At 37.4% G+C, this 12,374-nt stretch overlaps 1 protein-coding gene across 1 annotated transcript; it reads right to left on the minus strand.

Moving 5' to 3' along the window:
• Window positions 1–624: 624 nt before the first annotated feature.
• LOC149570234 (glucan endo-1,3-beta-glucosidase-like) lies at window positions 625–1,998 on the minus strand. Its single transcript, XM_089817882.1, has 2 exons — window positions 1,875–1,998; window positions 625–1,770 (listed from the first exon to the last, which is right to left on the minus strand). Exons 1-2 carry the CDS (start codon window positions 1,885–1,887, stop codon window positions 1,496–1,498), a joined length of 288 nt encoding a protein of 95 aa, XP_089674008.1. The 5' UTR covers window positions 1,888–1,998; the 3' UTR covers window positions 625–1,495.
• Window positions 1,999–12,374: the final 10,376 nt, after the last annotated feature.

The raw sequence follows: 12,374 nt of genomic DNA on the forward strand, positions 1-12,374 counted from the left end.
CTCCTCTTCAATTATTATACTATATTGATAGCTCCAACTTGCCAAATAATTTAACACCCAACTTCAAAAATTAATTCAAGACCATCAAAGTTAATGTTGAGATATTCTAATATACTTGTGTAAACTACATTTAAAATTTTATGTTTTTTCTTTAGCAGATAAAATTTGACCATCATTTATAGAAGCATAATAAATTATATTTTACACAATAGAGTGTTAATTCCAAGGCAATAACTATAGAGCTGTCCATGTATTTATAATTGTTGGTTTGCAATTCTACTATTTCATAAGGACTAATATGAACTCTTAATTTTATTGCTCTCCTACTTTATTTACACTTATTATAACATTTAGACTATGAAAATATCTACCCCATTTTTTCATCACTGAGAGTGAAGGTATCCTTGATTTGAGATTGAATTACTATATTTTGTTAATGATTTTATGTGGAAAGTAATTTTCTTTCATTAGTGAAATGCAGTTTTTATTTCCATTCCAAGAAAATACAAATAATTCCTTGAAGTGACTAATTATATTCCAAATGATATCAAGCAAGCCTGATTATATAGAGGATCGATTACACTAAAGAAAAGGTGATACACTTCACTTATTTAGGAGTGGTAATTATTTAAAATGTAGATAAACTTCACTTATTTAGGAGTGATAATTATTTACAATGTAGAGGAAGGCATAGAAAGCCATGCCTTCTGTATTATTGGTGAGTGATAGATAGATAGATAATAATCCGGAAAGATTCCAGTACCTAGTAGGGGGTGGGGGTGAAGTCGACGGGGTAGACGGGAGTTTTGTTGGGATGGAAGAGGCCGAAATGGCGCTGGACGTCGGGGCCGGACTCGATGTTGTGGTTGAAGAGGGAGGAAATGTAGGCGTGGATGGGGTTTCCAGGCCTCCTGGTTGTTCCCTGGTTGGAAGAGACATGCCTGATGAGTTTGTTATTGTACGCCCTGGCGTTGTCCACGGTTGCCACCCTATCATCTCCCGCAGAGGGCCACCCGCTCTCCGTAATGAGCAGGGGTAGACGTGGATGTCCCTCTCTTTCAAGCGCGGCAATGACAGAGTCCACCGTCGCGTCGAACAAGTTCCTGTATTGAAGACCTCCGTCGTGCACCACCGGGGCGGAGGGGTTGAACAGCGCATAGTCCAGGGTTATCTGGTCCCTGTTGCCCGCGTAGGTGAAATAAGGGTACACATTCACCATGATTGGAGAGCCGTTGTCAGCCAAGAACCTCAGCAGAGGGCGGAGAGTGCTCTTGAGATCGTTACGGAACTCACCCTGAGAGGGGCGCGGATCATAATGAGAATCTCCGGCTCCTGCTCCTGCCAGCACAAATGAGGCCGCCTGGGTGGTGGACACCTTTATATCCTTGTCCAGATTGGCCTTGCGCAGTGCGGTCTGAATGTTTCGTATTGCAGGGAGGAGATGTGAGACGTATTTCTCGTTTGCGTAATGCAGCGCCTCGTTTTCAACCGAAATTTATATGATGTTGGCGGCCGGGTAGAAGGCGCCAACGTTGTCCCTCACCCACCCGTTGGCTGCCGCCTGGTTGCTCGCAACCTTCTCGAGCTCCTCGTTCCTCAATCCAACTATTACTTCTTCTATGCCCGTTTTCTCCAGGGCTCTCAGAACTTCCACGCGATCATGATCATGTGCCTCCAAAATCCTCACTTTCCCGATGTTGTGGCGCTTCAGCAGCTCCACCAGCTCGCGCGGGCTGGCCACATTCCCCGATGTTCCATAGCACACTCCCACTGCATGGTGCCATTCAACATTAGGAAATAATAATAATCACAATAAAAAACATACTACGGCACCACTCTTTCAATAACAATTTTAACAGCAAATATATACATACCTCTGGCGGCCATAGTTAATCTTGAACTAATTCCGACGTCAAACAGATCCCTTTGGAAATTAGCTAAATAAGAAACCAGCAATATTAAAGGCTACGATTTTGGTTGTAGGATGCAATAGTTGTGATGCTTAGTGAATGAAAATCACAAGGCCCGATTGGGTATTTATAGTTTGCAATGGAGTCAGTCATTGCGGGAAACCATTTCTACATAGTCAACAGATGCAAACTCTTCAACCTTTGAGATCATTTCTACATAGGCTATGGAAACCATTTAAAATACAAACTCTTCAACCCCCCTTATCCCAAAAACACGACTACATTCGGTTTCATTTGTTGGAATATAACGCGGATGCATTTTTTAACCTGCTCACGGTTCTACCAGGCTCAATGTCTATCTATCTCCAGAAACTGAATTCAACAGATTAGAGTTTATGTCTAGGACAAGAAAGATAGAAAGATATATATACTCCGACCATGGATCATACAGTCACATTATTTTGCTGCATCCATTCAGAATAGAGAACCACATGCAACTATTTTACTCGGATCAAAATTTGAATTTCATATCACCACTATATCCACGTCAATAGTTGCCACAACATCAGAGTTCTAGCTGCCACGTATGGTGGAAGAATTGCAGGTTATTTGTATCCAACCGTGTTTGCAATATTGTGGATATATTAGCTAAGGTATTACTAAATTTGCAACTATAACTTAATTATAAAATAATAAAAAATTACACATACTATTTATCTTTGAACGTAAAATGAAAGGCCACAAAATGAAAAAATCCTATGACAGTCAGGGGTGACAGTAAAATTCTAGGCCTGTTTCGGTGGTGAATAAAAAGGTTGCTTTTCAACAAATAACTAAGGTAGTCATTAGATTAAATCTAGGTCCAGGTGGTGAGTAGGTTGAAATAGACAAGTAATTTTTTCAAAATGATAAAATATGAGTGCATGTCATTATGAGTTGTACAGATAGAGTTATTAAAGATTTATCAGTTACATTCATGTATAGGAAGAACATAGCAAAGGCAAGGAAATGGTAATTTGTGTTAAGGAATTAGTTTGGTTTACCAAAATAATTACTTAACTAATTAGGGACGACATGCTAGATGTTAACACTAAGTGGGAAAAGGTCAATTTTGATTTTTGGGACATGTGTGAAGACTTGAATGCTGACAGGACTAAACATAAAGGTATAAATGAAAGATTTTTATATGTGAAATTGTGTGATATCTTTCGACATTGAAATGTACTTGTTATATGTTGAATACTTTATGTTAGAGAAGAGAAATGATAGTATACATGAAGTTGTGTACAAAAGATATATAATGGACAAATCATATATTGAAGATATCAACATTGTCAAGAGATTTTTGTATCTATACTTTTTGTGTATAGAATATAACATTGTATATGCATGTTTGAGAAGTGGGCACATACTTCTACTTTTATAATTTTAATACCAAATCCTAACAGGGTTAAGCCTTCTAACAAGGCCAAATCCTCTAATAAGGAAAAATACACTATCTCGATGTAACGGACTCCTAACAGGGTCAATATCTTTCACAACATACTTTTGATTAGTGGATCATTTTGTAGGTACCATCCCCAACATGGTTTTCCCTTGGTTAGGGTTTTCCTAGGTAAGAAATAATTATGATGTGAGTTGCATTGTGTTACTGCTATGTTTATTCTTAAGTTTATTTGCATGTGCATATTTTAAGCTTGTTAAAGATATCCATAGTTGAGAAACTGTTTGTAGAATACTACTTCGCCCTCATCCCCCCTCTCTCTGATTATTTCCTTTTTCTAACAAAAATTTATTTGATTGTGTACTTTCTGAATAAAATTCATTGACCCGTGCTTTCTGAGTTGTGGTTCATAAGAACACATATCATATGAGAATGAATGGAGCACTTAACACTCATAGGGGTGAAGCATTAAGACTTCTCTGGAGCTTACCCATCCTAATACTACTCTAGCTTATGTGCACTTAACCATATAGTTTCCTCTAAGGTTATGTAATAATTTCTTACAACCTAATTCACAAAACCTTTAGCAAGTGTTGTAGCTTATGAACCATATACTATATATTTCCAAAAAATTAATAATATAATATTAATTGAAAACACCATAAAAATAGTAGATTGATAAAACAACAATCAACTTTTACATTTCAAGCTATTATTAGCACAACTAAATTTGAGTATTTTGAACTAAAATTAATTCTAGTCAAACATATGGTCTTGATATATTCATTCTATCTAAGTTATATTTAAGTTATTTAACTTTTCCAATCAAAAATATCTATTAAATGCATGTTTTATATCACTTTGGGTCCAATTACCAAATAAATAAAATTATCCAAGAAAAGTGATGTTTCAATAACTCCTATTCCTTTTTAATGACATTTTTTAAATATATAATAATATCCTTTTGTAGACATTAGAGTCTAAAATATCTTCATACAAATTTTTATAGTGTTTTAATTAGACCTAGTCTATTAAAATTGAGAAATATTATGAGTAGATATTTTAACAATTAGAAAGATATTTCTGAAATTAAGAAGAAGCCAAAATGGGGGCTGACCCAAAATAGAGCAAAAACCTGACCTAAGATCAGTAGGAAGTCATTTCCATGTGATTACCCAACCCCCTTTTTGAATATCAAAAACCCACCCATAAGCATGATAGTAAAATAAGTACTACTAAAATCCACAAAAGTATCAACACTATACATAAACTTGGACATCAAATACAAGTTGGCCAATAAAACATTCCATCATAAAAACCTAAAAAGAGCCCAAAGCCCGAGCAAGTAACCAACTACCATAAGCAAAAAACTAAAGATGAAGTTGTTGGCAATGGGCCAACATCCCTTACAAGTTTCACGACATGGCTCAACCACTTCCTATGGTTCTATAAGACTATTGGTTATTAAGCATTAACAAATTGATCTTCAATTGCAACGACAATCCTAGCCATCCTAACAATTAGGATTAGAGCTTGGTCACGAGTTTAAATCTTGTAGGCCATAATGAGTGACACTAGGAGGGGGATTGTCAATAAGAAAAATAATGAGCGACATAGTGAGCGACACTAGGAGGGGGATGGTACCTAAAGAAAAATAAGAATTTTTTAAATTAAAATTTTAAATAATTAGATTTAAAATAGTGAAGATCCATTTTTATGGACCTTTAATTTATTTTATGTACATTTTATTCAATCATTATAAAGGTTGAGTTCAAATCTGCAACATTAAGGTTTGTAAGGTTTGAAAAAGTGAAATGAAAAATGAGGGAAATAAATGTTTCATTATGTTTACTTGTCATGTCCCATTCTTATAGTGACTTTGTAGTGGACCAAAATTGTAGTTTCTAGAAAATTGTTCCTTTTTTGTGTCTAAATAGGGCATATTTGTATTCTCCTCCACTTTTCCTGCATCCCTTTAGTATTTCTCAAGCTCTCAAGTATTGGGAATATCTAATCTTCTAATTCCTTTCTAACAATGAAAGTTTCAAGGTTCCTAATCCTTGCACATCTTTCTATCTATGTATACCATTCCTTGATATCTCTAACATTGAAACTTTAAGCTAGTCCTTCTAAGAGTCTTTCATTTCTTCCTCTTTAGTGTGCAAAGGTGTCCTCTTCCTAGGTGGTCTTCTCATCTCATGCTCAAATCATCATCCTTAGTGATAACTTCTTGTATATAATGGGAATTATAGTTAATATTTTTCTTGAAAATTGTAATATTGACTGAATGCAATGTAAAGCCATATTCTTTTGATTTCCTATACGATCATTGTCTAATTTTTTCTTTCATGATATTTGAGAGTTGGTAGTATTTATTTGTGTAACAAATAGGGAAATGTGTTGGAACATGTAAACAATTAAATGGATGAAGGGAATTTTCTACAAAAGCATAGCATTTGTTAATATATCATTGTATTGGAATTCTTCTTTCAAAAGTATGAATAACTAAATTTAACCATTATAATAATCTTATTTTATTTTTGATCAAGAAAAGGCTGAAGCTAAAATTAATTAATTAAATTTTTTTTTTGTGATTAAATTTTTTTTTATGAAGCTTGAGTAGATTCAAACTCAAGACCTCCCAGATACCATTGTGTTGTAGGCTATTGCCTAAATTTAACCATTACAAACTTACAAATTATTTAACAATATAATGTTTTAGTTAATATAATTTTCATATGGGAATGGAGTATCATACAAAGGCCATGTGTTATCACAACTTAGAAACTTAAAAATGTTTCCATCATAGATATATTTATTTAAAAATATGATTTTAAAATTAAAAATATATATAATAATCTATTTTATCATTTTGGAAAATTTACTTGTCTATTTTAACCTATTCATCACTCGAACTTAAATCTAATCTAACTACTACCTTAGTGATTTGTTGAAAATCATCTTTTTGATTCACCACCCGATTCCCGGAACCTAAATCTAATCTAATGACTCCTTTATTTATTTAAAAGCAACCTTTTGACTTTAACAACCACATGGAATGATGTGTTGATAACTAGTGTCAATGCCGATGTACTTTCACTTTGCATGAAAACCCATCATTCGAGTGATAAATGTAGAGGGAGTGTTTGAAATAAGTTATAGTTCCTAATTGCGTAATAACTTAAGTATATTGCAAATGTAGTTGGATGCAAATAACCTACAATTCTTCCACCATATGTGGAAACTATTGATGTGGATATGGTGGTGAGATGAAATTCAAATTGTGATCCAAGCAAAATAGTTGCATGTTGTTCTCTATTCTGAATGGATGTAGCAAAATAATGTGACTATATGATCGATAGTCAAAGTATATATAACTCTAATCTGTTGAATTCAATTCTTGAAGATAGATAGACATTAATCCTCATAAAACTATGAGAAGGTTAAAAGATGCATCTATAGCCCCATGCAGTGAGAGTGTACTATGGAACATTGGGGAATGTTCCCAGCCCGTAAAAAGTGCTGGAGTTTAAATATCACACTAAGACTTGATTTCTAGTTAAAAGTGTTAAATAGTCAAAGTTTGACTTACTTTTCAAGCTTAATTTCTTCCTTACTGTGTGATGTTTAAGACTGGCAGTGATGGTGTTGCTAGAAACATGATCGCGTGGAAGCTCTAAGAGCCTGGAGAAGACCAGCATAGAAGAAGTAGTAGTGGGAGTGAGGAACGAGGAGCTCGAGAAGGTTGCGAGCGACCAGGCGGTAGCCAACAAGTGGGTGAGGGAAAATGTTGGTGCCTTCTACCCGGCCGCCAACATCAAATACATTTCAGTAGGAAATGAGGTGTTGCATTACGGAAACAAGAAATATGTCTCACATCTCCTCCATTCAATACAAACAATTCACACCGCAATTCACAACACCAATCTAGACGAAGATTAAAATTATGAGCGGGAGAGGGAGAAATTATGATCCGCTCCCTTCTTAGGGACAGTTTGACAACGAGCTCAAGAGAGCTCTCCACCCTCTACTGAGGTTCTTGGCTGACAACGGCGCTCCATTCATGATGAATGTGTACTCCTATTTCACTTGCTTGGGTAACACGAACTAGATATCCTTGGACAACGGAGATCTTCAATCCCAACAAAACTCCAATCTACCCCGTCGAGTTCACCCCCTACTAGGTAATGGAATCTTTCTGGATTATTATTTATCTATCACTCACCAATAATACAGAGGTATCGGTCTACTATGTCTTCCTGATGGGGACACAACCCAAGAATAGAATGGACACAAGATTGCCCTTATACCTCTGGATGCTTCTGCATCAGACACCAGGGTAGATTGAAAAGTGACCTTGTCACTTTATGAATGGTAGAGGAAATCCCAAATGGGAAACCTCAGCTGCTAAAATCCAAGTTGAGTCCTCGATCGGTCATCCTTTCCATTTGACCAAATACTCTTCATACTGCCTGTTTCTGGTACTCCTACCCACATGATGATCTAGAATGTCTTCTATCTCCTCCTTCTTAGAAACAGGAATTGGACATGGCTCTAACACCAACTCCTCATCTGCACCATCATCATGATACTCTGTTAAATCTACAATGTTGAAAATGGGAGAAATCTGAATACCATCTAGCAGCTCCACTTCATATGCATTTCCTGAGTCATGTTTCTTCAAAATTTTGCAAGGGCCAAATTTCTTCATTTTCAGCTTGTTGTAAGTACCGACTAGAAATCTTTCTTTTCATAAGTGCACCATGACTAAATCTCCTACTTGGAATTCCTTATGTCTTCTCCTTTGATCAGCCCTAGCTTTATACTCTTGATTCATCTTGGCAATGTGTGCCTGAACCTCCTCATGTAGACACTTGATATGTTAAGAAAATTCCTTAGCTTCAGCGCTTTTCCTCTCTCCTTGTTCTATCTTCCTCAATTTTGGTGCATTCCTTGGGCTATTTCCATATACAATTTGGAATGGTGATTTTCCAGTACTCCTATTTACAGAGTTATTATAAGCAAACTCTGCCTGTGGTAGAATCAAATCTCATCCCTTGGGCTTATCCCCAACTAAACATCTCAGCAAATTGCTCAGACTTCTATTTACCACTTCTATTTGGCCATTAGTTTGTGGGTGATGCGTGGAACTGAATTTCAAGTCTGTTTTCAACTTTTTCCACAATGTCCTCTAGAAATACCCCACAAATTTAGTATCTCTGTCAGAAACTATACTCCTTGGAAGACCATGTAGTCTTACCACCTCTTTGAAAAACAAGTCTGCAATATGGACAGCATCATGAGTTTTGTGGCATGGAATGAAATGTGCTATTTTGGAGAACCTATCAACCACCACAAATATTGATTCATTACCCCTTTGTGTCCTTGGCAATCCAAGAATGAAATCCATACTTATGTCCTCCCATGGCCTTGATGGAACAGGAAATGGCTGATATAGGCCAATATTGTGACTAAACCCCTTGGCAACTTGACATACTTGGCAACTTTGTACAAACTTCTTCACATCCTGTGAAATTTGAGGCCAAAAATAATGTTCTCTAAGAATGGCAATGGTCTTATCTCGACCAAAATGTCCTGCCATCCCTCCACTGTGTTTCTCCTTAATCAGATTTTCCCTCATGGAACTCCTTGGAATGCACAATTGACTACCTTTGAACAACATGCCATCCTGAATCAAATAGTCTAACCACTTGGTTCTACCCATAGCAACAGGTTCTTTACAAGCTTTCCATGCTTCAGCAAAATCAGGATCCTCGGGGTACAAATTCTTGAGTTCATCAAACCCAACTACTTCAACCTGCATTACTGTAAGCAACAACTGTCTCCTACTTAGTGCATCTGCAACCCTGTTAGATTTTCCACTTCTATGCTTCAACACAAATGTATAACTCTGCAAGAACTCTACCCACTTTATATGCCTCTGATTCAATTTACCTTGGCTATTTAGGTACTGTAATGCCTGATGATCAGTATACAAAACAAATTCCTTTGGCAATAAATAATGCCTCCATTTCTTTAAGGCCTGAACTATTGCATAGAACTCTTGATCATAAACAGAATACTTCTTCTTTGCATCATTCAATTTTTCACTAAAATATGCAATAGGCTTATCTTCTTGGCTTAAGACAGCCCCAATAGCGCTGCCACTAGCATCACAATCCACCTGGAACACTTTTCTAAAATTTGGAAGTGCCAACACAGGTTGTTTTGTTACCTTCTTCTTCAGCAATTCAAAACTTCTCGCAACTGCTGTAGTCCATTTGAACTCTTTTCTATCCCCTCTTATGTATCAGTTAGGGGTGCACATATGCCACTGAAATTCTTAATAAACTTCCTATAAAAACTAACCAGACCATGAAATGATCTTACCTTAGTAGCAGACCTTGGAGTAGGCCATTCCAAGATGGCTTTTACCTTCTTCAGATCCATTTTGAGACCTTCAGGTGATATAACAAACCCCAAATAGACTAACTCCCTTTTTGCAAAGTTACACTTCTTCAGATTAATTAATAGTTTCTCTTTCCTTAGCCTTTCTAGGACACTGCAAATATGCACTAAATGTTCTTCCAAAGTCTTGCTAAAAATTAAAATATCATCCAAATAAACAATAACAAATTTTTCCAAGAACTTCTTAAGTACCTCATTCATGAGCTGAATGAAGGTGCTTGGCACATTCGTCAATCCAAAGTGCATGACTAACCACTCATAAAGACCCTCCTTGGTCTTGAAGGCTATTTTCCACTCATCTCCTTCTTGAATCCGTATCTGGTGATAACCACTCTTGAGATCTATCTTTGTGAAGTACTGAGCTCCACTCAAGCAGTCCATAATATCATCCATCCTTGGGAAAGGAAACTGGTACTTGATGGTGATCCTATTTATAGCTCGAGAATCTGTACACATCCTCCACTCTCCATCCTTATTTGGTGCGAGTACTGCAGGTACTGCACATGGACTCAGGTCTCTCGAATTAAGCCCTTCCTCAACAACTCCTAAACCTATCTATTTAGCTCCTCTGTTTCAGTAGGAGTCATCCTGTGAGCAGCCTTGTTAGGCAAACTAGCTCCTGGAATCAGATCTATCTGATGACTGATTTGCCTTACTAGTGGCAATCCATCTAGAACATTATCAGAGATAATATCTCCAAACTCCCCTAGTAAATCTAAAACTTCAAGTGGCATTTCACTACTACCTTCTTTATCTTTCCTAAGAATCAAAGCATAGCACATATGTTGATGTTTCATGCCATCTAAAAACTTCCTTTCATCAACAAGACAAATCCTAGCACTGTTACATACCTTTTCACCTTCCTTTTTCATGGGCTTCAATTTGTGGCGAACTCCATCCTTTGTCAGAGAGTATGTGTTTTCATGTCCATCATGCACTGCATGTCTATCAAACTTCCATGGTCTACCCAACAATAGATGGAAAACATCCATCAAAATAACATCACAGAGAACTTCATCATGGTAACTCCCAATTTTGAATTTTACTAAACATTGTTCACTTACCAAGACCTTATGATCTTTTACCCAAGCAATCCAATAGGGCTGGGGATGTTTCTCCCTCTTGAGCTTCAGCTTAGAGACCATCTCTTCTGATAACAAGTTATCAATGCTACCACCATCAATGATCACGTCACAACATTTATCCGCACACTTACATCTGGTATGGAACAAACTCCTCTGTTGTCCTGGTTCAATCTCACCACTTAGTAGGACTCTTTCATTTACCAAGGTCTCTCCTCTTTCTGCATCCTCTGAATGTGATGATTGTACATCCTCATCCACATGAGCAACCTTAGCTTGGACCTCAGCTCTCCTATCTATCCTTCCTTTTCGTTGAGGGCATTCAAAGGCACGATGACCTTCTTCATTGCAATGGAAATAGGTACCACAGAAGCCTCCTCTTCCTTGTCCATGTCCTCTACCTCTTCCTCTCTGATTTCCAAAGTCTTGATCATGGGAGCGATTGAAACCCTCATTCCTCTGGTTCCTGCTAGTACCCACATCTTCATTTTTCTTTTGGGTTTCATTGCGGCCTCCAGATGATCTACCGCTTCCTCTTCCTCCTTGACCGCACCCTCTTTGTCTTCCTTCAAACCTTTTATTCAGCTTCTCTTCAACTCGTAGAGAAAAATGGTATGCCTCTTCAATGCTGGTCATTCTTACCAGACTTAATTCCTCCCGGATGCTAGGTCGCAACCCATTGATATAACGAGCAACCTTCTCCTTATTTGCTTTTGCATGTCCCTCTCTAATCAAGAGTCGATAAAATTCCTCTATATATTCTTGGACTGATCTTCCAGCTTCCTTTAACCCATGCATCTTCTTAAACAAATCAAGCTCGTAGTCCACAGGAATGAACTGCTTCTTCAATTTGTCCACCATGCGATCCCATCTTGTGATCTTCTCCTTTCCTCTTCTATTTCTTTCCAATTGGACCTCTTGCCACCAGATTTTGGCATGGCCTTTCAGTTTGGCCTTTGAAAACTTAACCCTATCTGGGTCCCTGATATCCTCATACTCAAACTATTCTTCCAGTTCATTAATCCAATCGATCAACTCATCTGGTTTCAGATTTCCTGAAAATACACCCACTTTAATTGTGGGTCTTTTCCCAAACTTAGTAATGGCCGTAAAAAGCCTTTCCTCTGCATGATTCAGAACTTCCCTATCAAATTCCCCTTCTGGTTCCATTACTTCTTCTTCATTGTCATCCTCACTGTCATCACCTGCGGCAACATTTGCTCCTCTACGGAGCTCCTATTGCAATGCCTGCACCTACCTTTGGAGGGTTCTAACCTCCTCAAGATTAATAGCTCTGGCCCTTCCACCATGCTCTCTTCATGGAGGCATCTTCTTAACTCAAACCCACAACCACACAGTCCTAGTGCAAATTTCCTCACAGTCGGCGCTCTATCTACACACTCAGGAAAACCCGCTCTAATACCACTTGATGGGGACACAACCCAAGAACAGAATGGACACAGGGTTGCC

The sequence above is a fragment of the Cupressus sempervirens genome, chromosome 3 (assembly GCF_028749045.1).
Source record: "Cupressus sempervirens isolate cs-2001-9-10 chromosome 3, ASM2874904v1, whole genome shotgun sequence".
Classification (NCBI taxonomy): domain Eukaryota; kingdom Viridiplantae; phylum Streptophyta; class Pinopsida; order Cupressales; family Cupressaceae; genus Cupressus; species Cupressus sempervirens.